Here is a 27,914-nt window from a genome sequence, read left to right as displayed (position 1 = left end):
ATAAAACACATCATTCAAATATCTCATGTTTTGTCATCTGTTGCAGCAGCTGAGGTGGTTGGACAAAAGAAGCACGGCTGAAGCCTCCAGAGAAGCAATGCAGTTTGAAGATGAAACGCTTTTGTAGAAATCAACAGCTTTGGCATTCCTCACGAACCAATGAGCTTGATGCTGCTGCTGGTCAGTGATGGAGGCGACACGGACGTGTTTCCATGGCTGACATTAACGCTCCTTTTGGCCTTTTAAAGAGAACATATTTTAGCGCGATGTTTTTACTATTTGAAGTATTTACTGTATTGAGGTCAAGTAGCGTTTGTTGTATAAAGTAGAATAATGCGGCCATGAAGCAAATGATCATTTGAAATGAATGCAGTATGTTAGCAAGTCCCACAGCCGTTAATGGCTGATCTGGAAACCAGTGGAAGGTTTTACTTTGAGAATGTGTTTTTGTATATCTGCACACCGACTTCACCGTTTGAGAAAGATACAATTATAAATTGCTTGTTTGACTATTATTTGTGGTTTATTTACAACAAATATGTCCATTGACGGGTGGAATACATTTCATCAGCATATTTTTCCACTGAGGTGGATGGACAATGAGACAAAAAACATTCAAATGTGTTAAAAATATATATCTATGATGACAGTTTGGGGAAAACTGAGAGCATCAAACACTTTACATATGATGGTATAAATAATAATTCTAGTCCATCGTTACAACGAGCTAGTGCAAATGAACGGAGACATTTCTTTGATATGTGGAGCATTCACTCACCAGCCGTCCGTTGAAGAACGCAGGAGCGGTCCAAAAGTGGACCAGCTTCGGACATATGATTCAAGCACTGTAATGGACGTCTAAATGCAGACCCAAGTGAAAAAGGAGCACAGGAGGCACTAGAAAGAATCCCTACGGAAGGTGGTACGACCTTCTGCAGACTCAACTAATTCAGGACATGTTTGAAACAAACCGAGAGGACTTTTGAGGCCTACGAGCCGGAGCTGTGCAGATGTGGGATGGGGTAGAACTTGGACACACGGCTCTGAGCTGTGGGGTTAAGGCATTCCGACTCGCCGCTCATCTGGAAGAAGACCTCCTGCTCCTGGAGCTTGCGTGTGAACTCCTCCTCTAGGGCCTGCAGGGGGCGGCAGAGACCATGAGACCAAAAGTCAACTCGTGGTACGAGTACAGCATACCAGCTCACCTTCTTCCTGGGCCTTAGCTTGTCCCTCCACTCCTTTATCTCCTGGCTGTGCTCCTCATCCAGTTCCTTCAGCTTCTGGGTCTCATGCTCAATGAGGAGGTGACATTTCTCATTCTGGAACATGGAGGAGGATTATTACTGAGGCCCTGCAGGGCACTGCTGGACCAGTAACCCGAACCACGTGTGAGCACGCTTCCATTCGGCAGAACTGGAGGCAGGAACATTACAACATTTGGATACATACACGAAGTTGGAGCTCATACATGAAGTATGTGTGCAATGAATGTGACGCAGGTGTTGCGTTGGTGTTGAGGGGTCCTAATCTTTGCCATATTGAACACTGTAAAATGTGAACATTGTACTATGGTTAGTACTTAGTACAGTAGTGAGACTGCTTAGACGTGATACATACGTACAGTGCGCTCCATAAGCATTGGCACCCGATGCTTATTTTGGAGCCTGAGACGCTAGCATTATTCAACAGTGAGCTGTTACTTCGTTTTGCATCCTCCTCAAAATAAACATGCATCCTGGTCCAGGCGTGTTCACCACTTTCACGTGTTTGAACTTGCTGATGGTTCCTCGGGTAACTTGAATGCTGTGTTCCCATCTTTAGAGGATCGAAATGGCTTTTGGTCACCTCATATTTACACCCCAAGGAAACGGGAAGTGGTGAAGGACTCATGAAATGCTCCTCCATGTTCTCAACTGTAGAAATGACACAAATGCTCATGTGACATTTAATGTGCCTATCATTGTGGGGCAGGTCTTTTTTTGGTATTATTTCTTTTTTTTCCTTATAATTGACTTTAGTTGAAGGATAAATGTTTCTTCCATTTTCATTGTGGTCCTTTTTTTTATAAAAACAAATAATTTATTAGAATCCAAAGAAGAAATCTAAGTGGGGTGCCAGTAACGATGGAGGACGCTGTGTATGATTTCCAGTACCAGCCAGATCATGGCCACTTGGAACTTGCAGTGTGTGCAGCATGGAGTAAATATTTGAGAGCGTTCAATCCCACATTACATGGTGCTGGTGTATTCCATCCAATGATGTCGGCCCAATAATGACCAGCCCTGATGTGACGTTTGTACAACCCTTGGAGAGTGAGACCTGTAGTTGCTGCAGCTCTCTGATGTTGGAGTCACACTGCAGCTGAAGATCTCGCATCTGGTTCTCGTGTTTCTGGTGTTGATGGAGACGCTCGTTCTTCTGCCTCTTTTCTTCCTGACAAGCAAACTGCAAATGCAAAAAACAAATACAAAGATGGAGAATTTACTGCAGACCCGGTAACCCACGAATACAATATTGTACTCATGGGTGACGTCAATGTCCATGTCTATTCTCCTGGGTCCAATCAATGGAAATACCTTAGACTGGGTCTTAACTGGGGGCATTGCGACCTCCACTGTAATAGTGCTTCCTTGTACAACCGTTGTGTTTGACCATTATTTCATAACATTTGAAGTCTTAACTCAATGCCACCGCTCCGACCCGAATCAGTGCTCTAGCAGTCGTAATATTAGTTCTTCAACTGCTGCTGCACTTGCTGAGCTACTGCCCTCAGCGGTTGCCTGCCTTTCTTCACTATAGACAATCTTCCATATGATTTTAAGGTTTTATGTCATGCTCTCGACACCGTTGCACCTTTAAGATACAAGTCTTGTACTCCATGGTTTACAGGCTGAAACAGTTATGTCGGTGCTTGGAGTGCAAATGGCGTGCAACTAAACTTGAGGTCGGCCGCCAGGCATGGGGAGATAGTCTGACCGAATACAAACAGGCTCTCGTCGCAGCAAAAAACAATCATTGTTGAATCAGCCCTTGCAAAACACAAAAACAGCAAAAATGACAACCAGAGCAAGAAGGCAAAATGCCACAAAAAAAAGCTGAAATGTTGATAACAATAACTAATAAAAGAGCAAATATTAATATAATATATAAATATATCAAATAATTTAGCTCTTTGTTTGTGTCATGTTTGTCCTCTTACAGAAACCATTTTAAAACAATACATATATTTCCCTCCCCCATCTTTTTCCATTTTCAAACATTTTTCAAAAAGCTCTAGGGAGCCACTAGGGTGGCTCTAGAGCTGCGGGTTGCCGACCTCTGGTCTCGTGGGTAGGGCTGGGCGATAAGACCAAAAACTCATATCCCTATACATTTAGGTCGAATATTGATATACGATATATATATATAAAGGTCCAACCAGAATTTCTATTTTTGCTCCAACTCACATCCTACTTGTGGGGCATACCCACTAACGACATTGAATATCACACATTCAATTTACAATAAAATGAGCCATTCTGTTCTAAAAAAAAATATGGACAAGGTCAAATATAATACTTATACGTAACAAACCTTAAGCTATGCTCAAACCCAAGAATGAAATATGAAGGCGTGCCTGGTTTAGGAGGACATTTTAAAATGTCAATAAGGGGACGGGGACCATATACTGTTAGCAAGGTGATAGGTTTCTTTTCCTTTCATGAGGAACGCAGCAGGGGCGTGGCAGACATGGAACACATTCCTCATTTTGGAGTTGGGGCCAAGTTTTAAGCTTTAATAATAAATGATTTAGACTCCAAATTGTCCATAGGTATGAATGTGAGTGTGAATGGTTGTTTGTCTATATGTGCCCTGTGATTGGCTGGCCACCAGTCCAGGGTGTACCCCGCCTCTCGCCCGAAGACAGCTGGGATAGGCTCCAGCACCCCCGCGACCCTCGTGAGGAAAAGCGGTAGAAAATGAATGAATAAATGATTTATTTCACGCTCAGACTGAAGTGCCTCCATATTTCCGCGTTACCGCTTATTCCTTGCCGACTTCTTCCACCGCAGACGTGCGAGCCTGTTAGCTTCTACTGAGCCTTAGAGTATCTGCTCCGCCCCTCCTCCTTCCTTTTTGCAGGCATGAGGGAGACACAGCTCAGATCCAGTCTATATGAATATCAACAATATGGTTGCTTTTGGTATTATGCATAAAGCAAATATTCATATTTTGAAAAATATCAATATATCGCCCAGCCCTACTTCTGGGAAATAAGAATGTCCACGTAATGTCCATGTCTTTGTGTTTATTTTGACCCCACATACATGCATAATAAAGACCTGGGTGTCATGTTTGCCGGCCCGAGTCAAAATACAGGAAAATATCAAAGTGGCCTTGTATCCTTTGATTTTCACTATGTGACCCTAGGTGGAAAAAGTTTGGACCCCTTGAAGTGGAACATTGTGAAGGCTCTACCTGTTTAATGCGTTCTCTCTCCTGCTCCGGGGTGACGACGGCCGAGGCAGCGATGCGTAGACTCTTCTTGAACATGGCCATGCGCGTCTTGCCGTCGCTGCGCTGGATCTTGGGCAGGCGAACCCTCTCCTGGGTCTGCTTGTTCTTCATCTCCTCAATCAAGCGCTGGTTGTAGCGCTGCATCTGCTCCATCTCCTGCAGCAAAAACGTGAACGGGCCGCTATTATCAGCCAATATTGGCCAAAATAAGAGTGCCTCCTATTGCTATCCTTTTTCCTGCTGCTAATGATATCAGCCTGCATGTCATGACACTGTGTTGGATGTTTGTGCAACATTGGAATACACAGCTCTCCAAATAGCATTATTAGTAACTGGTAATAGGACATGTTACTTTAGCTGACTACTGCACTATTTTGTTGTTTCGAAGAAATAAACTTAGATTGGATGCACTGCAATGTTTGTCTCATTGGGCATCACAGTGCAATGTGTCCATTCAGAAATATTAGTTGAGAGAAGAGCTGTTGCAGATTAGGTGGACAATATCCACACATCAGACATAGAGCATCTCTACTTGTGTAGCCCCAGAGATGAGGCCGAACGCTCCTACTTACTTTCTCGTGACGCTTGAGCAGCTGGTGCCGCTGCAGGAAGTACTGGTCTTTCAGCTGCTGCTTGAGCTGCAGGTGCTTCTCCTGCAGGTGACGCTCCTCCAACTCCCACATGGCCGCCTCCCGAGCTGCAGACACGTCAGTCGCTTCCACTTTTAGTAGCTTATTACTAGCATGGCATGGTGTCATTTCCTGTGGCCTTTAAATGCACCATATTGTGCTATTCTACCACAACCAAAGGTACCACCGGCTCCTCCACGCCTCAGTGCTGTGTTCCACATTCAGCTAGCTTTATGCCCAATCACTGGGAGACTTCGCGTTGCTTGATCATTCAAATACATGATCTTCAAATGGTTGCACAATTTTAAGCGTGAGGTAAGGAAGTGGTCTTAGCATCTGTGTCCTGGCTGCTCAGTACAAAAGATGCATCATCTGCACATTGATGACTGCATCAAATCACACCGGTGAGTCTGCATTTTTCATTTTAGCATTTTAGCAGGCTTCTTTTTACGCTTGCATGGTCGTTCAGTTGGTTGGGTGTCATTATTACCATAGGCACACATTTGATGTTTTCATGCGTTGGAGAACTTTTTTCCTTGTGATTCTCTGATGGATCGGTCACTGATCCTCCAATTTTGATAAAAACAACACCTGAGGCCTACGCTGACGTGGGCGGCAAACCCTAAATGTGTTGTATCATGTAGGGTTGCCCACACCCGTATCATCCCACAAGGGATGCACTTTGTCCAGCCAGATTCAACACCAGTCTTGAAAAGCTTGACACAGGCTACTCCGATCGATGCCAATCTCTCATCAAACCTGCTGATGTCACACTTTTACTACATCTTTCTTTAAACGCTTGGTCAAGCTGTCACTGGCGGCAGCTAGTTAGCCAGCTAGCTACATTTTTAGCAGACATGTGAGATGCAATGTGCCCACCTCTCATCAGCTGCTGCTTGTGGTTCAAGCAGTCCTTCTCCATGGTGGCGATCTCCACTTTGTGCTGCTGGATGATCTTCTTCAGCTCTCCATCCAGCTCCTGCTGCTGCTTCTGGAGGAACTCCTGCTCCTGAGGAGTCAGTGATGAAGAGTTGATTAGTGGATGTGAGGGTCACAGGAGAAGAGTTGAGAGCGGAAAAGACAAAAACTCTACTGAAAAAGTCAGGTTTCTTTATGTAACACCACCGTCATCATCGAGTGGAACCAGCAGAGGAGACACTCAAAGAGATTGTGGGTGATCCACAGTGGACGTAAGACAGAGAAGTAAAGATTCAAAGTCACACTTTGATGTCAGGTAAGACCAACAATGACATTTCATCATCATGACATCATGAAATCATGAAATCATGACTCATCATCTTACATCATTATCATACTCATCATCTAACATTTCACTGTCATTATCATCATCATCATCTAACGCTTGACTGTCATTATCATCATCATCATCATCTAACACCTGACTGTCATTATCATCCTCCTCCTCATCATCATCATCTAACATTTCACTGTCATTATCATCATCATCATCTAACACCTGGCTGTCATTATCATCCTCCTCATCATCATCATCTAACATTTCACTGTCATTATCATCATCATCATCTAACACCTGACTGTCATTATCATCCTCCTCATCATCATCATCTAACACCTGGCTGTCATTATCATCATCATCATCTAACACCTGGCTGTCATTATCATCATCATCATCATCTAACACCTGACTGTCATTATCATCCTCCTCCTCATCATCATCATCTAACATTTCACTGTCATTATCATCATCATCATCTAACACCTGGCTGTCATTATCATCATCATCATCTAACATTTCACTGTCATTATCATCATCATCATCTAACACCTGGCTGTCATTATCATCATCATCATCATCTAACACCTGACTGTCATTATCATCCTCCTCATCATCATCATCTAACATTTCACTGTCATTATCATCATCATCATCTAACACTTGACTGTCATTATCATCATCATCATCATCATCTAACACCTGACTGTCATTATCATCCTCCTCCTCATCATCATCTAACATTTCACTGTCATTATCATCATCATCATCTAACACTTGACTGTCATTATCATCATCATCATCATCATCTAACACCTGACTGTCATTATCATCCTCCTCCTCATCATCATCTAACACTCTCATCATGTTGTGGGACGAACAAAGGCATATCTTATCTCATATCTTATTATGTAAACATCGATGCGGACAAAAACCACACATCTCCAGTGTTAGTTTACTAACTCAAATACTTCAGAAGCATTATTATTGTTATTCTTATTATTGCTAAAAGGTGTTTTGTGTTGTTAATTATAATTTAACATTTTGGCATCACAACTCCTGTGGGAACACGGAAGCGTTTCTTGTTTAGTGCCAAGAACTAAACATGTCGTCTCCAACGCTGCATCATCCTGATGGAGACAAGCATGAATACAGACAAAGGGACCCACTGCCTGCTGTATCCAATTGGTGCAGCCACAATGAAAAGGGCCACGTGAACACACACACAGACCAAACTAGAAGGAGGAAGCACTACAACTGATGACAGCACAGCAGCACCCATGCTTACTCCTTACTGCACTGTGACCGTGCACATGAACACTAAGTATGGGCTGGGAACAAGGAGAGAGAAGACAGGAGGGTAAAGGGTGGGGTGGGGGGGGACTTACATCCTGCATCTGAGCATTGAAGAGTGCGCATGAGGACAACTGAAAAGACTGTATCATAACCTGGGCGACCGCCTGCGGAGGAGACACACGCGTACACACACAGACACACATTCACACACACACAATGCACACTCACCCGTCAGGGATAAGCAGGGCAAACCATTAATCACACACACACGTGTCCCACCCAAGTGTGGATTGAACTATCCCATTCTCCATTGGATGAATGTTAGTCGGTGCATGTAGAGTATTACCCAGCGATGCTCTGCCCTGTCTGCTTGTCATGCTAGGATGCAGCAGTTGTGTTAACATTGGTGTTCGTGTAATCTATCTGCAATGATTGTGTGTACTGAGGGACAAGGCGTAGCTTCATCTTCGGCTAATACAGGAGATCCCTGCTATTCAAACAGGTGGTTAGTGCATAGGCCACACAGCTAGGAGACCAGCATGCCCACGACCCTCGTGAGGTATGATAGAAAATGAATGAATGAATGACCAGGAAGTCAGATTGTGCATATTAGAATGCTGATAAACAGACGCAGTTGTTATTTCACACTGCTGAGTGTGATGATGATGGAGTTACCAGGCTACATGACCCATTTACCATCAAAATGTTATGCGTGTATGGACATTGATTTAAGCATGTGGAACACGTGTCAGCGAGGACATGGTAAAGCTCTGACACCTGAAGAGTGGACATCACGATGGCAGCTGCCTTCTGCTCTGACTCTCATTCAGTGGACTGTGGCCTAGAATGTGTTTGATTGCAAAAAAAACCCCAAAAACAAGCTAACAATATTAGTCAACGAGGCATACAGCAGATATGCAGCAGATATATGCTATATGATTAGTAAGTCATGTCAGGTTTGATCATGGAGACATTTGGAGTATTTCACCTTGGAAAGAAAGAGTAACTGAGCGGGAATAATTGGTCATGACTTGCAGACAAGGGTGATTGTAGCCGTTATCAATATGCAAATTAAAGATGATTGACCCCAAATAATCTTGATGCCACGTATCATCCATCCAGTGACCAAAGCCACCTCACACACGCACACATTCCACACACGGTTAGTTCAAAGGTTAGTTAGTTATTACAACACACTTTCATCAGCGCTAATAGTCTACATAGTTGCTGCAAGTGGAAGCTAACAAGCACTTGACCACACTCAACACACTGCAAGATCACCACGGCAACAGTGCACAATGCTAAGTGGGCAGCAATTGCAAGCCAGAGCAGCATAAGGTGAAAGGCACAAACAAAGCATAATAATAATAATAACAACAACAACACATAACAAAGCTACCGAGAGGCAGAGAGCTCAGAGCCCCAAAGCCTTTCCCACAGATTGAAGAACCGCTCTGGAGGCGGACAAATAATGGAAGGAAAAGAAGCAGCAGCTAAGATAGCCAAGTGCAGCATGCTTCACATCTCCCAATGACGCCATGCAGACCCCCCCATGTACCTCTTTCCTCTTGTTCCTTAGCATGTTCTGGAACTTGGACAGCTCCTTGTCCTGATCTGCCTTAATGCGTTTGGCTTCATCTCGCAGTCGGCTGGTGTGGTCCTGCTCCAGGCGTTCAATGGTCTGTTTCTGCTTCTTCTCCAGGCCCTCCACTTCCTGGTCACACTGACGTTTCTTTGCCTGCATGCACAGCAGCAGGTACCACACACTAATAAGTTGTAGGGTGTGTGCTCCACGCTGAGTCAGAAAATATTAGCATCAACATGTGGCTGTAGGCAACCTCCTTATGCATTTTTCTTACTAACTCTACAAGACGGCAGCGGCTGCAGTGGTGAGCACCCAGCAGTGTTATTTTAAATGTTGCGTAGCATTAAGATTGTGTATACAATGAAGTCAGAATGGGTTGAGTAATCGTTGAGTAAAATGAAATGAATGTAATCGTTATTAAAGTTGAAAACATGTCAATGGTGGGGATTGAACTGAATTGAAAAAAATGCCATTGAATTATTCATTTAAATTCATCATTCAAATAAGATGATTGATGATGTAATTGTGTGTACTATTGTGCAGGTGTGTGTAGTACTGTGGAGGTGTATGTATATGGTATTGCATGTTTTAGGTCATGATGGACCTACTGGAGGATGTGGCAGGGCACCAGAAGCATTTGCTTCTTCCAGCTACTTTTCAGACACATTGTTTTGCCTCTTTTGGGTTTTTCAGTTTTTTGGTGACTCTTCTGTTTGAAGTACTGGTCAGTTAGCCAATGATAATGATCGATGGAGACTCTATTATTATTGTGTTTGAAATGAAAAAAAGCACAATGTCTTCTTTGTGGCTTCTTTCTGGAAGTTTCAATTCCAGCATTTATGCTATGAAATAAACAAATTCATCATGACCTTGACGACTGAAGCAGCATGCCAGTATCAAAGGTGCTGGTGTGTGCAACAACAACGACAACAGTTATTGGTGGAAGTGACTGACTGTTGCTTCCTGTTCAAAGCGTCGCAAGATGTGGTCTCGCTGCTGCTGCAGTTTGTTGCTGAGCTGCTGCTGGGCTCTCTGCTCCTCCTTCTGCAGCAGGCGCAGCTCTCTGAGCTCCTGCCGCCTGAAGAAACCACAACATAAAGTGCAACAGCAGAAAGCCACTAATGTACGTGTCTTTCAAAGGCAACATGGGAGCAAAGCGTTCATGGCATCAGATAAACCAAGCTAACGGCATGGTGAGCTATTTAAAGGTGTGCATGTTCCTTATTTTTGGAGCGGGGAAGATTTAGAGGCACACACCTCAGGAACCTCATCTCCTCATTCTTGGCGTCGTCATCTGTCACTATCTTCGATGTGGTCACGCTGACCTCCACGCCGTCCACCATGAACTTACGTGTCTTTTTCAGAGTCTTCTTCTGACATTTTGACTCCTAAAAGAAAGTGACACATGCTGAGGCTGTTAGGTAGCAGTGGGGTGGAGCACGTGGTTAGCACGTGGTTAGCACTGCTGCTCAAAAACAAAACAACTCTTTTTCTCTCACAATCCAACAACACGCAGGAGTATGGGGACTTCTATTTTTGGGCCTGGCAGTCAGGGGACCCTTAGATGGCAGCAGTGGCCAATAGCATCCATCGGAAATAAAACATGTAGCTAATCATGAATCGTGATCGGTATCAGCTGATTTCACTCAGAGAAGATCAGCATGGGAATCGGCAGCATCCCAAGAATAAAGGTGTATAGCACTTATCCTCCACTCCTATCTCTACCGTTGCTGACACGCCCCTCTTTCAACACACGGAAGCCCAGTTTAAACTGGGAGGCGAAACACAGGACATGACAAAGCGCTGGACCTCCACTCTTATATCATACAAACAGTCTGATGCACAATTGGAGGGCTGGTTAAAGGCCGACTTTTTTTGGAAAGCGCCGACCAGCCCATGCCTAGCTGGAAGTGAAGGACGGGTCAACCTACCTGTACAGACACCGAACCCCCATCTTTGCTCTTGGACAGGAAGCTGGAGATGGACAAATTGAGGTCAAGACTGTTGCTGTCAGCAGCTGAGCTACTTCCGGAATCAGAGTCCTTCTCCACATCCTGGCATGCCATGGCAGGACTTCCCTGCTCCGTCTTGGTCTCAGAGTCGCTTCTGCTCTCAGGGACACTGCCGTCTTCTGCTGGAGTGCTTTCCTCATCTTCCTTGATTGGGAGCTCTTGTCCTGCATCCTCAGAGGGGTAAATGGTGTCATCACACACACCATTTGTACTTTGGAGAAGCTTATCGGGCAGCTCAGATGTCTCCTCAAGCAGAGGAATGGGTGACTGGTACTCACTCGGCTTTGTTTGTGTGTCTTCATATGTGTTTGTGTCCACTACGTGTGCTTCTTCATTACCTCCACTGTCGATATTATCATCTATATCATTAGCCGTAGCAGTCAGCTCGGGCTGAAACATCTCCTCTGGTTTGCCAACTTCCTCCGCTTCTGCTTTGGCACGTACATCCTCAGGTGGCTCTTCAGTGAGTTGCTGATTTGACTGTCCTTCAAGCTCTTCTTTGGTCACCTCTTCGGGCGCTTGCTGAACTTGTAACACTTGTCCACAATCATCATTTCTTTCTTCCCTCTGACTATCAGCCGCCACTCCTTCTAAAACACCTTCCTCTGATGCACAAATGTCATCAGCTCGTCCTTCTGGCTCCATACGCTCTGAGGCCAAGTCCTTCTCCATCGACCCTGAAGCTGTGTCTTCATTACTGGTGTCGGGCAACTGATTGAGCTTTTTTTCCACCTTGTGGACCTCACTTGTTCCAAGAGTGTCAATAGAGAGTTTATCAGTGGTCTGGTCTTTGGTGGGCTCCCCCTCTGTCTTTTCTGTGACTGATTCCAGCATTGAGAGAGTGGCTGGAACTTTGTCGTCCTCTGAACTCACCATACTTGCATCTGATGGTGCTCGCTTGTGTCCAGGATCGGACTGAAGAGTAGAGGAATAAAAAAACACAGAAATTATTTGAAAAATCACATTTTCAGCGAGTCACGTGTGCCATTTGTTCATTCGTACCAGCGGTGTATCAGGCTCCTCCTCCTCTTCCTCTTCTTTGCTATCCTCAAGCTCCTCTGTGACTTCAGCTTTGGCCTCTGCAATAAGCTCTCGCAGGGCTTTGCTGTCGACGACGCTGGCGACAAAAGGATGCTGCCAGGGATGGCAAGGAGACACATTGGATGTTGTTGTGCATGTAGACAGTGAACTGAGCATGGGGGCCCACCTGTAGAAGCTGCAGCGGGCCCCACCGATTGTCCACGTTCTTGTCAAGTGCTTTGCGGAGAAAGTCACTGAATTCTGGTGTCCTGAAGTGACATGTCAAGTCAACTTTATTTATGCAGGAGTTTTTGACATGAAGTTGTATGACACCCCCACAAGCAGTGAAGTCCGTCACTCACTCCCCACTTCGTACGCTGAGCAGAGTTCTGGTCAGATTTGGGTGCTGAGGAAAGTAGTTCCAGCTAGTTGCTCGTTAAGTAAAGAGACAAAACAATATCACAAAAATGCCCACTAAAAAAAAATCAGACCTCGCAAATCGCTCGGTGCTCTGCCATGGCATCACTTGGCTCTCCCGCCTGTCCATTGTTATGCACATTTGCTTCAATGGTTTCAGTGTTTACTGCTGGGATAGTGAAAGTAAACATGTCTGACTATGAAATAAGTGATGACGACGTTCCTTTAGTACGAAGCCAAGTGATATCTTTATGAACTGGAATACACGGATGGCGAACTTCCTCAGATGGAGTTTGGTGACAGCAAGGTGCTAATGGGCCGCACGAGCTTACCTACGGTACTGGAACAGTGGAACTCTTCGCAACGCGTTTCACCCTCTGTCCTGGGCATGTACGAACGTCATGCTCCTCGCAAAAGTGTGCACTGCACACACCCAGCTGCTTTACCCTAGCCCAGTGGTCAGCAGCCCAGGGGTCAGCAACCCACGGCACAGGAGCCGCATGTGGCTCTTCAGCCTCTTTGTTGTGGCTCCCTTCTGATTGGATGAGCACGAGGAAGGCGGGGGAAGCCAGCGTTTGGCTGCCTGCGTTGGTTGAGATGTGACAGACACGTATTCCCCCAGAGCTATTTGACATTTCAGAAAAATAAATGAGATCATTTCAAAAACAGCGGCATGGGAAGTTGTTTGCGATACCATGATACCCCTACTAGTTGGCATCCCTTATATATTACATACATACACTCAAGGAAATTCTATTTCTTCTATTCTCTTCTTAAACTTTGGAAGATCTTGTTTTAAACCAATGTTTTGCAGCTCCAGGCTATTTTTAGTGGGCAAGGGGGTAAAATGGCTCTTTTCGTAGCAAATGTTGCCGACCCCTAGTCACTCTGGTTCCCACATTATAGCCAATGTCTGTGACAGGAAAACAGGGTGTCATTCAACTTCATGTCAAAAAATCCAAACTATCCCTTAAATCACAAAAGCTGCACGCTTGCACATTAAACACACAACATCTCTTATCTGGAAAGCTCCTTGCGGTTAGCACACCAGCATGTCATCTCACCAGCGGGAGGGATGCATGAGTGTGGGCGGCTCGGACTTGGCTATTTTCAGCAGTACTCTCATGGGATTCATCTCGTGGTTGGGTGGCTCAATCTGTGCCAGCTCGATCAGGGTCACCCCGAGGGACCAGATGTCGGCCTTGTAGTCGTACGGACGGTCCTTGGACGTTTCACACATCACCACCTCTGGGGCCATCCTGCAGTGACAAGCCATAGGATTGGCATGCATAACTAAAGAAATAAACAAACATTAGAATTGTGTTGGATCAAATCTAGCCTGACCATTTAGATGGGAAACACCCTGCATTATTATATACTATGTACCATGCATTCTTTTAAGGTGTGTAGTGAAGCCTGCTCATTTATTCAAAGCGGTCTTCCATGAAGCGGTGGGCTTAGCTCAGTCAGAGTGGTCTCATGGATGTCATAGCAATGCAGAACCTCAAAATGGAGGCCAAAGTGGGTGATAAACAGAAGCTATGAACATATTACTGTGAGAACATCATTTAAAAGCCACTTTTGCTTGATATGTCACTAAGCTCTGAAGATTGCTGTGGGCATCAGTCTGTCACGCCAGCCTGTATTTAAAGCCCATAAAGCCATCCCACACATGCACTTAACTTGCTGAATAAGGCCTTTTGACGCCCTCGTCATCCTTCATTTTCACATTACTTTTGGGATACCACGTTGAGAAATGATCCTGTTGAAACTATCAGCCGGTGCAACCAGCCTCTCGTGTCCGGGCAGCATGACTCACCAGTATGGCGTGCCGATGAAAGAATCCCTCCTCTGTAACGTCTTTGTATTTTTAGCAGAAACCCCAAAATCCGCTGAAAAAGAGGAAATGAATAGATAAGTCTTTTCTCCATTGGCCACGTGGATGCTTTGTGTTCATCAGTGACTCCGGCGGCACATTTCTGCATCCCAAACACAGCTGGAGTTAATCATCAACTCCATACAGTCCACAGCAGGACCAAAGCTTCATACCGGTCATACCGGTCATGTCCGTCACATGGCCTTATCATCGTTATTGCTTGCCAAGCTACACCATTGATCTTCTGCCTACATAGCATGAATAATCCAGGAACCAGCAAGCTCTGGGTGTGCAGGAAAACATGGCTACTTTTGGATTGTTATGCAATCTTCCAGCCATGGCAACACAACAGCTATCACCTGAAGGATTCAGTCTTGTGTGTAAACACGGAGCTACGCATGCAGCGTGCACTTGGCTCTGCAGTGCCCATGGGAGAGCCAAAACTCAGCTAATGATCTCCTTAAGCCTTTAGGTGGCTCAGTAGGAGACTCCTACTGGCCAACTAGGACACCAGTAGGAAAAGAAGATAAGAAAAGCTTTCTTTTCGACAAAGTATTCTACACTTTGGCTTCAGCAGAAACGTAGTGACCACCAAATGGGAAGAATAATCCTTCCCATTTGGTGACACATGGCCCAGTCCCAATCTCAGGGAGCCTCACCATTTGATACAAATTGCCATACATGGCTCACCATGACGCTAATATCTCCATACAGGAATAGGGTGAAACCAAAACAAAATATCATTTCATATTTTGTAGCATATTTTAACCAGAGCGCCCGCACGGTGGACAACTGGTTAGTACGCAGGCCACACAGCAAGGAGACCTAGGTTCAATTCTTCGCTCAGGAATCTCAGTGTGTTTGCATGTTCTCCCCATGTTCTCCGGGTACTCTGCTTTCCTCCCACATTCCAAAAACATGCATGCTAGGTTAATTGGCGACTCCAAATTGCTGGCCACCAGTCCAGGGTGGACCCCGCCTCTCGCCCGAAGACAGATGGACAGATGGAAGACAGCATACCTGCGGCCCTAGTGAGGATAAGCGGCATAGAAACTGAATGAAAAGGACTTTAACCAGAGTAAAAAGAAAAATGACAACAGAAGTGTCAACTAGAGATGCTCCCATTCACCAATCAAATCAAATCAGTCTGTGGAAAAGCATGTGATCATCATAAACCGATACATGCCTTCCAATGCCGATCACAAAAGTCCACCAGCAGTTGCTGGTATTAGTGTAGGGTCTTGCTCCAGCATCTTGGAGAAGCGCCCCCACCCACTTTCCTTCACACTGGGCTATGTCTGCCATGTGGACCTAGCCTGAGAGTGATATAAAATGGAACATGCCTGGAAAACATCAGGCAGGGCTAGCATTTTAAAAAGCTTTCATTTCATACAGTATTTGAAGAAAAGACTTGATGGAGGCTTATGGTATGATCATAAGCCAAACGGAAGCTAACGCAGCCAAAGTGTTGGGCATCACTCACAACATGGTTCATGGACACCTCAGGGAGACGGCATGTTAGCAAATATGGCATGCAGGTCCCATGGAGCCCGAGCAGTGCCGCCACAGCGGATCAGCAAATAATCAGTATAATAATTGTAATAATTGAATTAGTCGGACGAGCCTTTTCTCAGCAGTGCAAGACACCGGGTTCACTGACTGCTCCATGGAAGACTTTCATTGTTTTATTAATTACGTGTATTTGGGGCCTGGCAGTCAGGCGACCTTGGAATTTGGAACGTGGGCACCCCTGGCCAACAGCACTCATAAATGCTGTCATGACGTAGCCTGAGATTCCTAGCCCCACAACTGTAATGATTCATAACTTTATACCAAGTTTCACTTCTCCATCCAGGGAGAGGAGAATGTTGCCGGCCTTCAGGTCTCTGTGGATGATCTTGTTCTCGTGGAGGTAGACCAAGGCCTCCAAGGTCTGCTTGCACACCACACGAATCTGAGGCTCAGTCAGGGGCCTCTCCAGTTCTGCCGACACAGACAGAGAATTCATGAGTCACATTGCTTTGTTACATCACAACACTTTGTCTATTTGTTAAACATATGATGCAATTGCAACCAAGAGCAACAGAGAACAAAAAGCTGCTCTTGTACAAGCCAGCTTGTATGAGAGGAAATGTTTGCAAGGGTGTTTTCTATGAAACAGGAAATACAAAGCACAGAGCACAGAGCACAGAGCCGCTTCTACCAAGTCAGTATAAGAAGGTGAAACTCTAAGCATCAGCTAGTGGCTAGAAAACCTACCTGAAATTGGAGCTGCAATAATGACACACTTCAACAACCCACAGACGATAGAGTTGGCAGTTGAGCAGGGGGAGGGAAAATCAGCAGAACTTTATGATACTGAAGCTACACGGGTGAGGGACTTACCCAGCATAATGGCATCCACTGCGCCGCCCGCACAGAACTCAATGAGGATCTGCACAGAGCATAACATTTCAAATGTGTTTAAAAGGATGTCTGTAGGGCCTAAGACATTGGAAGGGGAATCCAGCATGGACTCGCAAGGTTTCCAAGAAGAAAATCAATTTAAGCAAATTATCAATGGACATGGAATTTTGCAAGGAGTCAACATTGACTCTGAAATACGTGAAGGCAAGACTGCTCCTTGGAGTGCTCGAAGAGCATACCGAGATGTCGCCTAATGGAAAATCTTGCTAATAAGTCACATCCCTAACATGTTATCATATATTTCCATGAACAATAACTTCCTCCTTTTGGTCATTTAAATGTTGAATGCAACCCAGAAGAGGAGTAGAGCTGCTGCTCCTTCACATGGGGAGGCATCTCGGCTGGATGCTACCTGGTGAGGTGTTCCAGGCATGCCCAGCATCTCGGCTGGATGCTACCTGGTGAGGTGTTCCGGGCATGCCCAGCATCTCGGCTGGATGCTACCTGGTGAGGTGTTCCGGGCATGCCCAGCATCTCGGCTGGATGCTACCTGGTGAGGTACTCCGGGCATGCCCAGCATCATGGCTGGATGCTAACTGGTGAGGTGTTCCGGCATGCCCAGCATCACGGCTGGATGCTAACTGGTGAGGTGTTCCGGCATGCCCAGCATCATGGCTGGATGCTAACTGGTGAGGTACTCCGGGCATGCCCAGTTGGTAGACTGCCCTGGGCAGACCTAGGTCATGCTGGAGAGATTATGTCTCACAGCTGGCCTGGAAAGGTCTTGGGGTCCTCCCGGTGGAACTGGAAGAGGTAGCCGTAGACTGTGAAGTCTGGACTTCCCTACTGAGACTGCTGCCCCCCTGACACGGAGCGGGATAAGCAGAAGAAAATGGAATGGGAAAATAAACAGTGTTTGGTGGGTTAGCGTTGATTATGTGTTTTATGTGTGGCCCCCAGTCTGCCATCGCACACAGCGAGATTTACTGGTCGTGTGTTAAGCAAAGTGGCTTCCAGTAACATAAATTCATAACCACCACACAAGTGTAAAAATAAGCCAACCACGGCATAAGAAAAGGATGGATGGATGGATGTATATAAGGATAGACATGGATATGGATAGACAAGAGACAGTAGAGGGAGAGAGACAAAAACAGAAGCAATAACAATTCCCATGACAACAACAGTGACAAACAAGACTGCGTCAGTTAAATGTCAATGATGGCTAAAGGTCAATGCTAAGCCATTCTTAATGACCTTGGCATCATTATTAACTACTGTGTTTTACACTGTAGTAGAGGGGTTGGCAAACTGCGGCTCTTCAGCCTCTTTGTTGCACCTACCTTTGCTGAGTGGCATTTTTAAAAAACACTCAAGTAGGGGAAATTTGCATTTTCAGAAAAACTGTGGAATACCTGAGTCCATGAATGCATTTAGACTGTGTCCTAGCTGCTGATTGGATGATTGGATGAGCAAGGGAAGGGGGTAGGCTAGTGTATGCAGTGTGTCTCACTGGAGAGAAAAAAGTCTGAAAATAAGTCTCAAAATAAACTACGTAATTAATGAGAGCAGCAATGTGTTTTATAACCAGAAGTTACCTACCCAGAGTTTCCCTTCGAAATAGAAGGCGTCCAGCAGTTTGACAATGTGATGGTGGCTGCAAGACGCCAGAATATCAATTTCCACCATGTAGTCCTCCAACTCATCCTCCGTCTTTGTGTCAATAACCTTGGCGGCAGCGAGGGTCCCATTTTGTTTGTTCTGGGCCTACAAGGGAACAAAATGTCAACATGGCTTTCCAATATCTCAACCACATTTTTCACTTCCGATCCAATCGTGATATCTGAATTTGGATATCTGAAGATATCGATACACTTCCAATACCAGAGTTGTGTTTGCTTTAATATGCAACCTGAATATCAGCAAATATAGCAGGAAGAATATCTGCTAACTTCGCAGGAAAAATATCTGCAAACATCGCCATCCCTAGCCTTCCGTAGCCACAATGACCTCTTAACTTTACTGTTAACTTGATATTAATGTTATATGTGCTATAAATGCTATGTGTGTATATGTGCTTGTGTCCCTTTTTTCAGGAGCACTTTAAACAGGTAGTGGTCTGGATCGCTGCATGTGGGAAAACTACTTCCATCAAAATCTTGTCTCAGATTACTTTGGAAGCAACTGGTGGTCCAGATGTGGCCCTCATAGTGTGCCCACCCCTGCTCTATGGGCAAGTACGTGCATGCGTGTGGGGTGCAAGTGTGGAGTGTGGAGACAGATACATTCGCTGATTCCGTTTTGCCCACGTTGACTGAGATTGTTCCAGCTATGTTTTATTGTTCTAGCTAATATAACATTAAACCACAGATATTGCTCCTAGATGGGAATTCTTTGCGGGTGGTATCAGCATCATGCTGGTATCGGAACCCAATTGGCCCATTGCTAATCTATTGTTCGCCAGCCATCACAATAATCCATCAGAAATTATTCTGTATCACAACAAGAAATAGGAGTCCATGACCGGTCTCCATTAATACATATAAAAAATATACAGATGTCTAAACTGTAGGGTGTGGTCATTGTGGCTGCACCCCCCCACAGAGCTAAAGACAATTGACACTATTGTCAGCAAAGCTTATCATCTGACTCACTCATACTGAATGAAGCTTGCATGTTTCTCTAACTTATAGTGAGGTCAGGAGTGATGCTTGTCCAGGAACAAGTCAGCGGTCACACTAACTGGTCAGTGATTTTGGAGTAGCGGGGAAGTTGTTATGAACTCAGACACAACTCAGGGAGTAAGAGGAAATGAGTGTTATAGGAACAAGTAGCCCTATGTTCTAACCTGACACACTCTTTCCATCTGTACAGGCTGACATCAGTGTCCATATTTGTCTATACAATATGTCAAGTGATATCACACATTGACAAATGAAAACCATTACATTTGAATGTCTATGATTCCATCCACGACTATACACGCACCATGGCATAAGCCCTGTGACGCATCCATATATCAACTTGCAACAACCGACTCAAGGCTTTCCTCACAGCAACTTATACACACACATATATATGTGTGTGTGTGTGTATATATATGAATATATATAAATATATATATATAAATATATATATAAATATATATATATATATATATATATATATATATATATATATACATACACACACACACACACACACACACACACATATATATGTGTATACACACACACACACACATAGTCAAGACGACCAGCACGGGTACCTGACCACACCACCAGCCCCAGGTGTCATCGTCTGGCATGGCCAGGGAGCATTTACGCTGGACGAGGGACCTGTGGGCCTTAGTGCTGTTCTCTGATGAAAGTCCATTCACACCGAGCAGAAAGGATGGCCGGCAACGATGTTGGAGACGTCAGGGAGAGCGCCATGCATCAGCCACTATTGCCACCAGGCGAGCTTTTAGTGCTGGCGGTGTTACAGTGTGGGCAGGGGTGTCCAGTTGGTACAGAACTGCCCTACACTTTGTGACAAGCCCATACTACCTGAATAACATGAATCCAGTGATTGTGCCCCTACATGAACACCGCAGGCCTAATTTCATCTTCATGAACGACAATGCTCCTGCTCATCGAGGGAATGGCTGTTGGAGACTGGTGTACCTCAAATGGAATGGCCTGCACTTTCTCCATATATATATATATATATATATATATATATATATATATCTGTATATATATATCTATCAAAATGGATAGAATTCTTTCCCACTAAACATCCTGATTCCTTGACGGTGGCAAAAGCACTTTGCAAAGACATTATACCACGGTGTATGGCGGAAACCAAACGGCAGTGGATACAATGTCTACATTTTGTGAAGCTGTACATTAACATAAAATCAACGAACGGACGAACTCCCTATTGGTAGACCATATCGACTGCCTCATTTTAAAGAAACAATTGGAAACACAAATTTAGCAGATTATACGTGACAGACGTTAGTAAAAGAAAAAGATATATGTCAGCCAGCTGAGGACCCCTCCGTCTCTCAACAGGTAATCCAACCGGCAGAGCCAGGAGACGGGGTCCTTGTCAGAAGTGGTCTACAGAGTGAAGTTCCCCTGCTTTATATGTTTGACTTATAACCTGGAAATGCCAGCTGGGATGGACTCCAGCGCCCCAATGACCCAAATGTTGTTGTCATGTGACTGCCTCTACTCCCTCTCCCCTGCTCCAACCTGGGATTGGCTCCAGCTCTGGAAATGTCACTCCTCCCAACATATACGAGTTGACATCGCGTCATCTGTCTGATCGACCATGATGGTCTGTCACAATCACGTCTTAGAACTTTACGAGTAGGTGTCACGGCAATACAAAGCCAAAGGGACAATACAATACCTTGTAGACTTTCCCAAAGGCTCCATCGCCTAGTTCCCCGATGATGTCCCAAATCTCCTCAGGGTTAACGTCTCTGTGCACATGCTCGTACTGCTTCTTCTTCCTGTCGGGCCCAAACTTGAAAATCTTGCGAAAATTAAAAAAGGACATCCTTCTTTGAGTGGGTGTTGCTATGCCGCCCTTTGTGATTTCCGCTAAGAACGATGCGGAGCTGTTTTGGCTATTATGTTGTCAATAAAAATTGTAATGGTGATCAATTCCAACTTCCTTGGACTGCAGCTGCCATCTCAATGCTAGCCGTCTGGGTCAGTCGACAGGCGGAGGCACCACAGAAGAGTTGTCTGTTCCGAAAGGCTATTCCTGTTGCTTATGTTGGAAACAGTCGAGTCGACCACAGCGCCGCTTCCGAGCATAATCATCCAAGTGCCGACGCGCCTTATTTTAACGTCACCACCATCATCATGGAACATCAAGACGCCCCTCGCTTCCGTTAGCTGACCGCCATACTGAAGTTGGCCAGCTACAGTCAAGTTAGTTTTCGTCAGGACTGTTTCCGTCACAACGTTCACAATAAAAGCACGACGATTAACCCAGTATTATACAAATTTCGCAACCTTAACATTGACATCTTTAGCTTACCATTTATGTTTCGTCTAATTCGTGTACTTTCCAAGGCGTCTATATTCTCAATATTGTGTTATACTGTGTCACTGAAAGTGGCGAAACGACCACTCGCCGTTAACATAACATGTAACACTTATTAACATGATAGCAGACCATGCCCTACCAACTTCCTGCATTCCCCCGGCTTCCTTGCCTTCTACACGGAAGCCCCAGCCGAGGCTTGGAGCACTCATTGAACTTTCTGGAGATGTCTTTTGTTACTTTACACATTTTAGAACACACTAAAAAGGGAATACACCAACATGGAAGCCTTTTAGACCGTTTAATGGGGCTACTTTTAAGTAACCGACTTTTAGTATGCAAATCGAGTTGTATTCCAAAACGAGCAAAGGGGCGACAGAGCTGGGGAATAGGCGACGCTGCACCTGGCGCCCCAGATGTGAATTGAGCTTTTTAAATCTACGCGCGTAAAAGGCTACGGACGTGACGTAAGCGACCCGCATCTGGTGTGTATCCGGTGTAACGGAAAACTACCACCGAAGTAATCACAAACCCTTAAAAAGGCAAAGTATTGGTTTTGATCTTCTTAATTGTTGTATTGTCATCACATGTCGAGCTAGCTACACCGTCGATTTAAAACTTAAACAGTGAGGAACCTTCTCATTTAATGTTTCTTTATTTTCATAACTATTTGACAGATTCTCAAAACTATGAATGAACACGTGGAATTATGTACTTAACAAAAAATGTCAATAACTGAATATGTCTTATTTTTATGTGTTAGCATTTTTGATAGCTGCAAACCTTTCTCTTAATGAGCCTGACGAGGTAGTTTTCACTTGTCTGTACTTGGTTCCATTGGTTCAATTGGTTCCATCGGTTCAATTGGTTCCATCGAAACGAACAGCCAAGTGTTTACAATAAGTGTTTCTGCCTTTATTTTCCAACATAAAAGTGTCCTAAAGAGTGATTGCAGTTGGGAGCCTCTTGTCCTTTATGACGGAGCCCAAGCATGCAGGGTGCAGGCCAGCTGGATACGGGACCGCCCTGCACACCCACCCTGCCTCCCCTTTTGGGCCCCTCCTTCGGGGAGGAGAACTTGGTTAAACGCCACTTTTACTGCGCTGTCATGTTTCTCACAGGCCACAGAAGAGACACCGAGACCGCCAGAAACCATCTTCGTGGATGCGTGGAGTTTTTACCCCAAGTTTTTACCTAAAGAAAGTTTTCTCGTTCCTTTGCTTCCATGGGCAGATAATCTTCTTTCTGTTCTGTGGTGAAACTCTGACGTTGGGTCGAAATGCAGCTGAGGACTGTCCTTGATGTCAATGTTGTGGATGTCCAGAAGAGAAGGAATCCGTCCAAACACTACGTAAGTTGGACTCTTATACCTCTTATACGTCCCTCTTATACCTCTTATATATACCTCGTATACCTCTTATACGTACCTCTTATAGTCTCTCTTATATGTACCTCTTTTACCTGTTATACCTCTTATACGTACCTCTTATACCTCTTATACGTCCCTCTTATACCTCTTATACCTCTTAGACATACCTCTTATACGGCCCTCTTATACCTCTTATACGTCTTATACATCTTATATATACCTCGTATACCTCTTATACGTACCTCTTATAGTCTCTCTTATATGTACCTCTTTTACCTGTTATACCTCTTATACGTACCTCTTATACCTCTTATACGTCCCTCTTATAGCTCGTATACCTCTTAGACATACCTCTTATACGGCCCTCTTATACCTCTTATACGTCTTATACATCATATATATACCTCGTATACCTCTTATACGTACCTCTTATAGTCTCTCTTATATGTACCTCTTTTACCTGTTATACCTCTTATACGTACCTCTTATACGTCCCTCTTATACCTCTTAGACATACCTCTTATACGGCCCTCTTATACCTCTTATACGTCTTATACATCTTATATATACCTCGTATACCTCTTATACGTCTTATACATCTTATATATACCTCGTATACCTCTTATACGTACCTCTTATACGTCCCTCTTATACCTCTTATACCTCTTAGACATACCTCTTATACGGCCCTCTTATACCTCTTATACGTCTTATACATCTTATATATACCTCGTATACCTCTTATACGTACCTCTTATAGTCTCTCTTATATGTACCTCTTTTACCTGTTATACCTCTTATACGTACCTCTTATACCTCTTATACGTCCCTCTTATAGCTCGTATACCTCTCAACGAACTTAACGTGATCAGTAATGCATCCGTTTATTTACTTTATTATAATCACCATCAGGTTAGATTCCAAATTGTCCAAAGTTTTATTGCTAACGCGAGTTATCTCTGCTGTAGTATTCTGTTAATACTACAATCCAAAGTGTTATTGCTAAATACCGCATACATCCAGTCATCTCTGCTGTAGTACTCTGTTAATACTTGCAAAGGCTGACATGCTTTAAGTTCCGAGGTGGGCAACCTGCAGGCCAAGGTCCATATACAGCCCACCAGAGCATTTGATCTTGACTAAACATTTAATTTGATCTAATCCATTTTGTACAGCAAAACAAGTTCCAATCCGTGCTTTAAATAGTGAGTGGTATCACTACAGAGACAAAGTATTCGTTATTTTAAATGTAATCTATGCAATAAGTGATCGAATACAATCCTTGTACATTACAGCTTTTGTTGCCTGATTATGCAATCGCCACAGCGATGATTCAAATCCTCCTTTGTACGAGTATAAGTTGGTGCAATACCACTTTGTACCTGAGGAGGCAAGATTGAGCCGGAGGTGATAAAAACAAGTTTCTTGTATCTTTGTGGACAAAAGCATTTTTGTGTGTTGGACTTTATTGTGTTGTCTCACTGGAATGGCAAAAATCAGTTAGTCCCATCCTGGATCAAATTTGATGAATTAACCCGAGCGTTCGGATCAATTGCATCATCCATCTTGTGCTGAGCCGGCAGGGGGGTGTCATATTCCCCCCCGGGCCACTAAGCAGAAGGAGCAGACTGTGAGACACTCCCCTGGGAAGGAAGCCAGAGGTTAGGGAAGTCCCCTTGGGGAAGTAGAAGAAGGAAAGAAATCATCTCATTATCAATGAGCTCAGCAACTGAAAATGCTCATCCGCTTTGAGGGGAGGAAAGAAGCGACCCTTTGTCTTTGGTCCTTCCCCAAGTGTTGGAGTGTAGCGTTCTTGCAGGGACATACAACGCTGCACTCGTCCCTGTTTACCCTCGCTTTGAGCGGGATGCAATAGTGAAGCCTCAGCGCGCCTTAAATAACAACAAACTTCTTGGAATTGAATACTTCCAAGTATGACATTTCTTTTGGGAATGTTGCAGTTACCTTTTCATTCAGCTGCCTTTTTGGTGAATGATATTTTACAACATTACACACACATGCACATGCTGTGTGTGTATATAATTAGAGAACTGCCATAGACCTCCTTCCTGCGCTATAATAAACGGTGCACACTGCAGGCTGCCTTTGCAACTCATCCTTGCATGCTGTCACCAAATGTGTGAAGGCTGCGTGTCGGGCCAAGCGCCGGGGTTGACTTGCATTAAGTTCAGCCTTTTTTTTCTGGAAAAACCACAGGATGCACCGAAATGCTTACAGGCTCCAAATTGTCGATGCAAAAAGGGATTTTTTTAAAGGACATGCGTTTAGCCACGGAGTGTTTTGTCTTCTCTCCATGGGAGCACATTATTTGATGAAGAAGAGTCGTGTTCATGCATCAAAGGCTGCATTCTGTCCGCACAGGACAGGACCTAAATTTTTCTAAACCTAAGGTTTAGAAAAAGATTTGTGATTTTCAGAAGCATGGAAACAGGGAAAACACACCTGAGTTAGTTTGAGCCAAACACGTGTGAACGCACCCTTGCTACACAGCCTCGGCAAAAAGAGCAGTCTGAATCTTTTCATATATTTGGTCCATACCAGAATAGCAAACCACAAGTGTGAATGCAGCCTAAAGTAAAACATCATTTACAGGCATGCCATGTTCTCCCAGATCCATTGATCCTGTAGAACCTATAGTTAAACCCTGCTGGTTTTACAAGTTTCAGTGAAGCACACATTTGAATTCGTTTATTTGACCTTTGTCTCAAAGAAGTTAAGAGAGGAGGGAGTGCGCTTTTGGGTATTTGAATATGGTATGGTGGCGTCTCTGACAAAAGGGACTTACAGTGATGCTCTTCTCTCACCAGGTGTACCTTGTCAACGTGACCTACTCGGATTCCAATTCCCACGTCATCTACAGGAGATACAGCAAATTTTTTGACCTGCAGGTAAATCACACTGGCCAAAAGAATGGTTTGTGGTTTGTTTCCTTCGCCAACCTCCAGCGTAAAACTCAGGGGTTGGCATCAGCTTGACCTTTTGGGTGATGGATTGGTCTGCCAAGACTAATGGATTTCTCCTGGAAACAGGCACATAGACTAGTCTAGACTAGAGCGGTCCTATCTAGTCTGAAAGCTGTGTGCCCTACCTAGTCTTTGAGCATGAACTGATGAAGCCTGCTCTGATGAGAGGTGAACATCTTCTAAGACAAGCTGAACAGTCCAGTTGCCATCCCTTCACTACCCTGACAGTACAATCGCATGCATGAAGATCCTCACAGGCATTTTTCAGACCTTTGAATCAAACTTCATTATGTTCAAAGGCAAACCTTTGAATCAAACTTCATTATGTTGAAAGGCAAAGTTACGGTACGGTAGTGTGCAGCCAGACACGCTGCAGTCAACTTGCAGTCACGCCGCTATTACGTCTATTTATCCAACTTTTCCTGGCCTTCAGAGCCATACAGCAGAGGAAACTCTTTGTGCTGTGCTCTCATGCTAATAACAAGGAAATGTCCATCCGGCTGTAGAGGTGTTGTTTCTGGCTATGGTTATCTGTGACGACCAGCAGCTGTACACGCAAAGTGGGTGGGAAGTACAACTTTTTTATAGTTTGAACAATCAGTGAAGAATCAGTGAAGTCACACAGAGAGGTCTTTAGGAGATGGATGAAACAAGTCTTTGAGTATCCTGAAAGGCGCTGTACAAATAAAATGTCTTACTATTGTTATTATTAAATAACTTTACTACTGTGACACAGCATCCATAATGGAATATTTGGTTATGGTGCGTTCCTACACGGAACATATGTGAGGCACGGGACGTATAACTGCTGATACGTATGCACCAAAGCAATGATTATGGGATACCATTGCACCCCCAGTTTTTACTGATGCTGACAACCTTTATACTGTATATGCTATGCTTGTATGAATAGAGGTGGTCTTCAGCTTACCAACATGTTCCATTCCAATGACATATTGTAGGTCAAAGGTTAGTGTAAGTTGAAGCTCATTCCTAATTTGGCACGTAAGTCGCTAACACTGTACACGGAACAGAGGGACATAAAATACAATCATAAAAAAGTAAATACAAGAAGTAAATAAGGTAATAATAAAAAGGAAAGCAAAAATACACAATGCTGCTTGGTTATTTCTATGGCTTTCTTATGAGCAGATCCTAGAACATGCTCAAGGGTGACCAGTGTGTGTGTGTGTGCGTGTGTTTGGATTCCCAGTGAAATTGTGCATGTACGGGAGCACATTTGTAGCCGCCAACCGCCATAAACCGAGGACCAGCAGTATAGCGTCTTTGTACTCATCACGTAATAGTCCATCCACTGATGTGTCCCAATATGGTTTCCCCCTCAAACCAGAAACTGAACTTTGACGCCTGCTATCCAGCTCCAGATGCCTCTCGGTTTTTGGAGCACAATTGCTTGTTTTATACTTTCTAGAAGCTGACACGGGGCGGGGGAACAAAGAGCCATTTGACAAATGTGATCTCATCTGATATGTATCAATTCAGAGTGCAAAACAAAGAAAGG

The 27,914-nt window shown here is 44.4% G+C and overlaps 4 protein-coding genes across 14 annotated transcripts in view; 2 read left to right on the top strand and 2 right to left on the bottom strand.

Annotated features, from left to right (window-relative positions):
• LOC131107714 (collagen alpha-1(XVII) chain-like) overlaps window positions 1-1,978 on the top strand; it is a 28,200-nt gene extending 26,222 nt beyond the window's left edge. For 4 of the 5 annotated variants that reach the window (XM_058057946.1, XM_058057942.1, XM_058057944.1 and 1 more), the window contains one exon: window positions 47-1,978. In XM_058057946.1, the coding sequence (XP_057913929.1) occupies window positions 47-81 (35 nt within the window). In that variant the 3' untranslated portion in view covers window positions 82-1,978. The remainder of the gene's footprint in view (window positions 1-46) is intronic. The other variant, XM_058057945.1, reaches the window with a different exon arrangement.
• Window positions 422-22,550, bottom strand: slka (STE20-like kinase a). 4 transcript variants are annotated; one of them, XM_058057947.1, is made up of 19 exons: window positions 21,395-22,545; window positions 18,596-18,760; window positions 16,973-17,021; window positions 16,421-16,570; window positions 14,531-14,603; window positions 13,776-13,970; window positions 12,482-12,563; window positions 12,277-12,408; window positions 11,194-12,189; window positions 10,520-10,650; window positions 10,217-10,340; window positions 9,236-9,415; window positions 7,770-7,841; window positions 6,006-6,135; window positions 5,070-5,194; window positions 4,459-4,653; window positions 2,320-2,445; window positions 1,206-1,319; window positions 424-1,136 (listed from the first exon to the last, which is right to left on the bottom strand). In XM_058057947.1, exons 1-19 carry the CDS (start codon window positions 21,542-21,544, stop codon window positions 990-992), a joined length of 3,336 nt encoding a protein of 1,111 aa, XP_057913930.1. In that variant the 5' UTR covers window positions 21,545-22,545; the 3' UTR covers window positions 424-989. The 4 variants fall into 4 exon arrangements, 3 of the variants coding, with proteins under 3 accessions (XP_057913933.1, XP_057913930.1, XP_057913932.1); XR_009120309.1 differs by having other exon boundaries at window positions 1,094-1,136; window positions 1,206-1,545; window positions 1,622-2,445; window positions 21,395-22,550; XM_058057949.1 differs by lacking the exon at window positions 7,770-7,841 and having other exon boundaries at window positions 428-1,136; window positions 21,395-22,541.
• On the bottom strand, window positions 6,148-7,745 carry LOC131107717 (clumping factor B-like). The gene is made up of 2 exons (XM_058057955.1): window positions 7,159-7,745; window positions 6,148-7,083 (listed from the first exon to the last, which is right to left on the bottom strand). Exons 1-2 carry the CDS (start codon window positions 7,246-7,248, stop codon window positions 6,421-6,423), a joined length of 753 nt encoding a protein of 250 aa, XP_057913938.1. The 5' UTR covers window positions 7,249-7,745; the 3' UTR covers window positions 6,148-6,420.
• Window positions 22,539-27,914, top strand: part of LOC131107716 (SH3 and PX domain-containing protein 2A-like) — a 38,887-nt gene continuing 33,511 nt past the window's right edge. The window contains exons 1-3 of one of the 4 annotated variants that reach the window (XM_058057951.1): window positions 22,539-22,581; window positions 23,273-23,390; window positions 26,237-26,317. In XM_058057951.1, coding sequence (XP_057913934.1) covers window positions 23,319-23,390; window positions 26,237-26,317 — 153 coding nt within the window. In that variant the 5' untranslated portion in view covers window positions 22,539-22,581; window positions 23,273-23,318. The other 3 variants (XM_058057952.1, XM_058057953.1, XM_058057954.1) reach the window with 3 other exon arrangements.

Source organism: Doryrhamphus excisus, chromosome 20, assembly GCF_030265055.1.
Source record: "Doryrhamphus excisus isolate RoL2022-K1 chromosome 20, RoL_Dexc_1.0, whole genome shotgun sequence".
Classification (NCBI taxonomy): Eukaryota; Metazoa; Chordata; class Actinopteri; order Syngnathiformes; family Syngnathidae; genus Doryrhamphus; species Doryrhamphus excisus.
The sequence above is the reverse complement of the archived record's forward strand: the minus strand, read 5'-3'. Positions and strand labels throughout refer to the sequence as shown.

Coding starts and splice junctions, on each gene's coding strand:
- slka (XM_058057947.1), bottom strand. CDS start 21,544: ATGTCCTTTTTTAATTTTCGCAAGATTTTCAAGTTTGGGCCCGACAGG. Junction 13,971..14,530: donor TTCATCGGCACGCCATACTG/GTGAGTCATGCT, acceptor TTGTCACTGCAG/GATGGCCCCAGAGGTGGTGA. Junction 12,190..12,276: donor AGGAGCCTGATACACCGCTG/GTACGAATGAAC, acceptor TCTACTCTTCAG/TCCGATCCTGGACACAAGCG.
- LOC131107717 (XM_058057955.1), bottom strand. CDS start 7,248: ATGATGAGAGTGTTAGATGATGATGAGGAGGAGGATGATAATGACAGT. Junction 7,084..7,158: donor ATGATGATAATGACAGTCAA/GTGTTAGATGAT, acceptor AATGACAGTCAG/GTGTTAGATGATGATGATGA.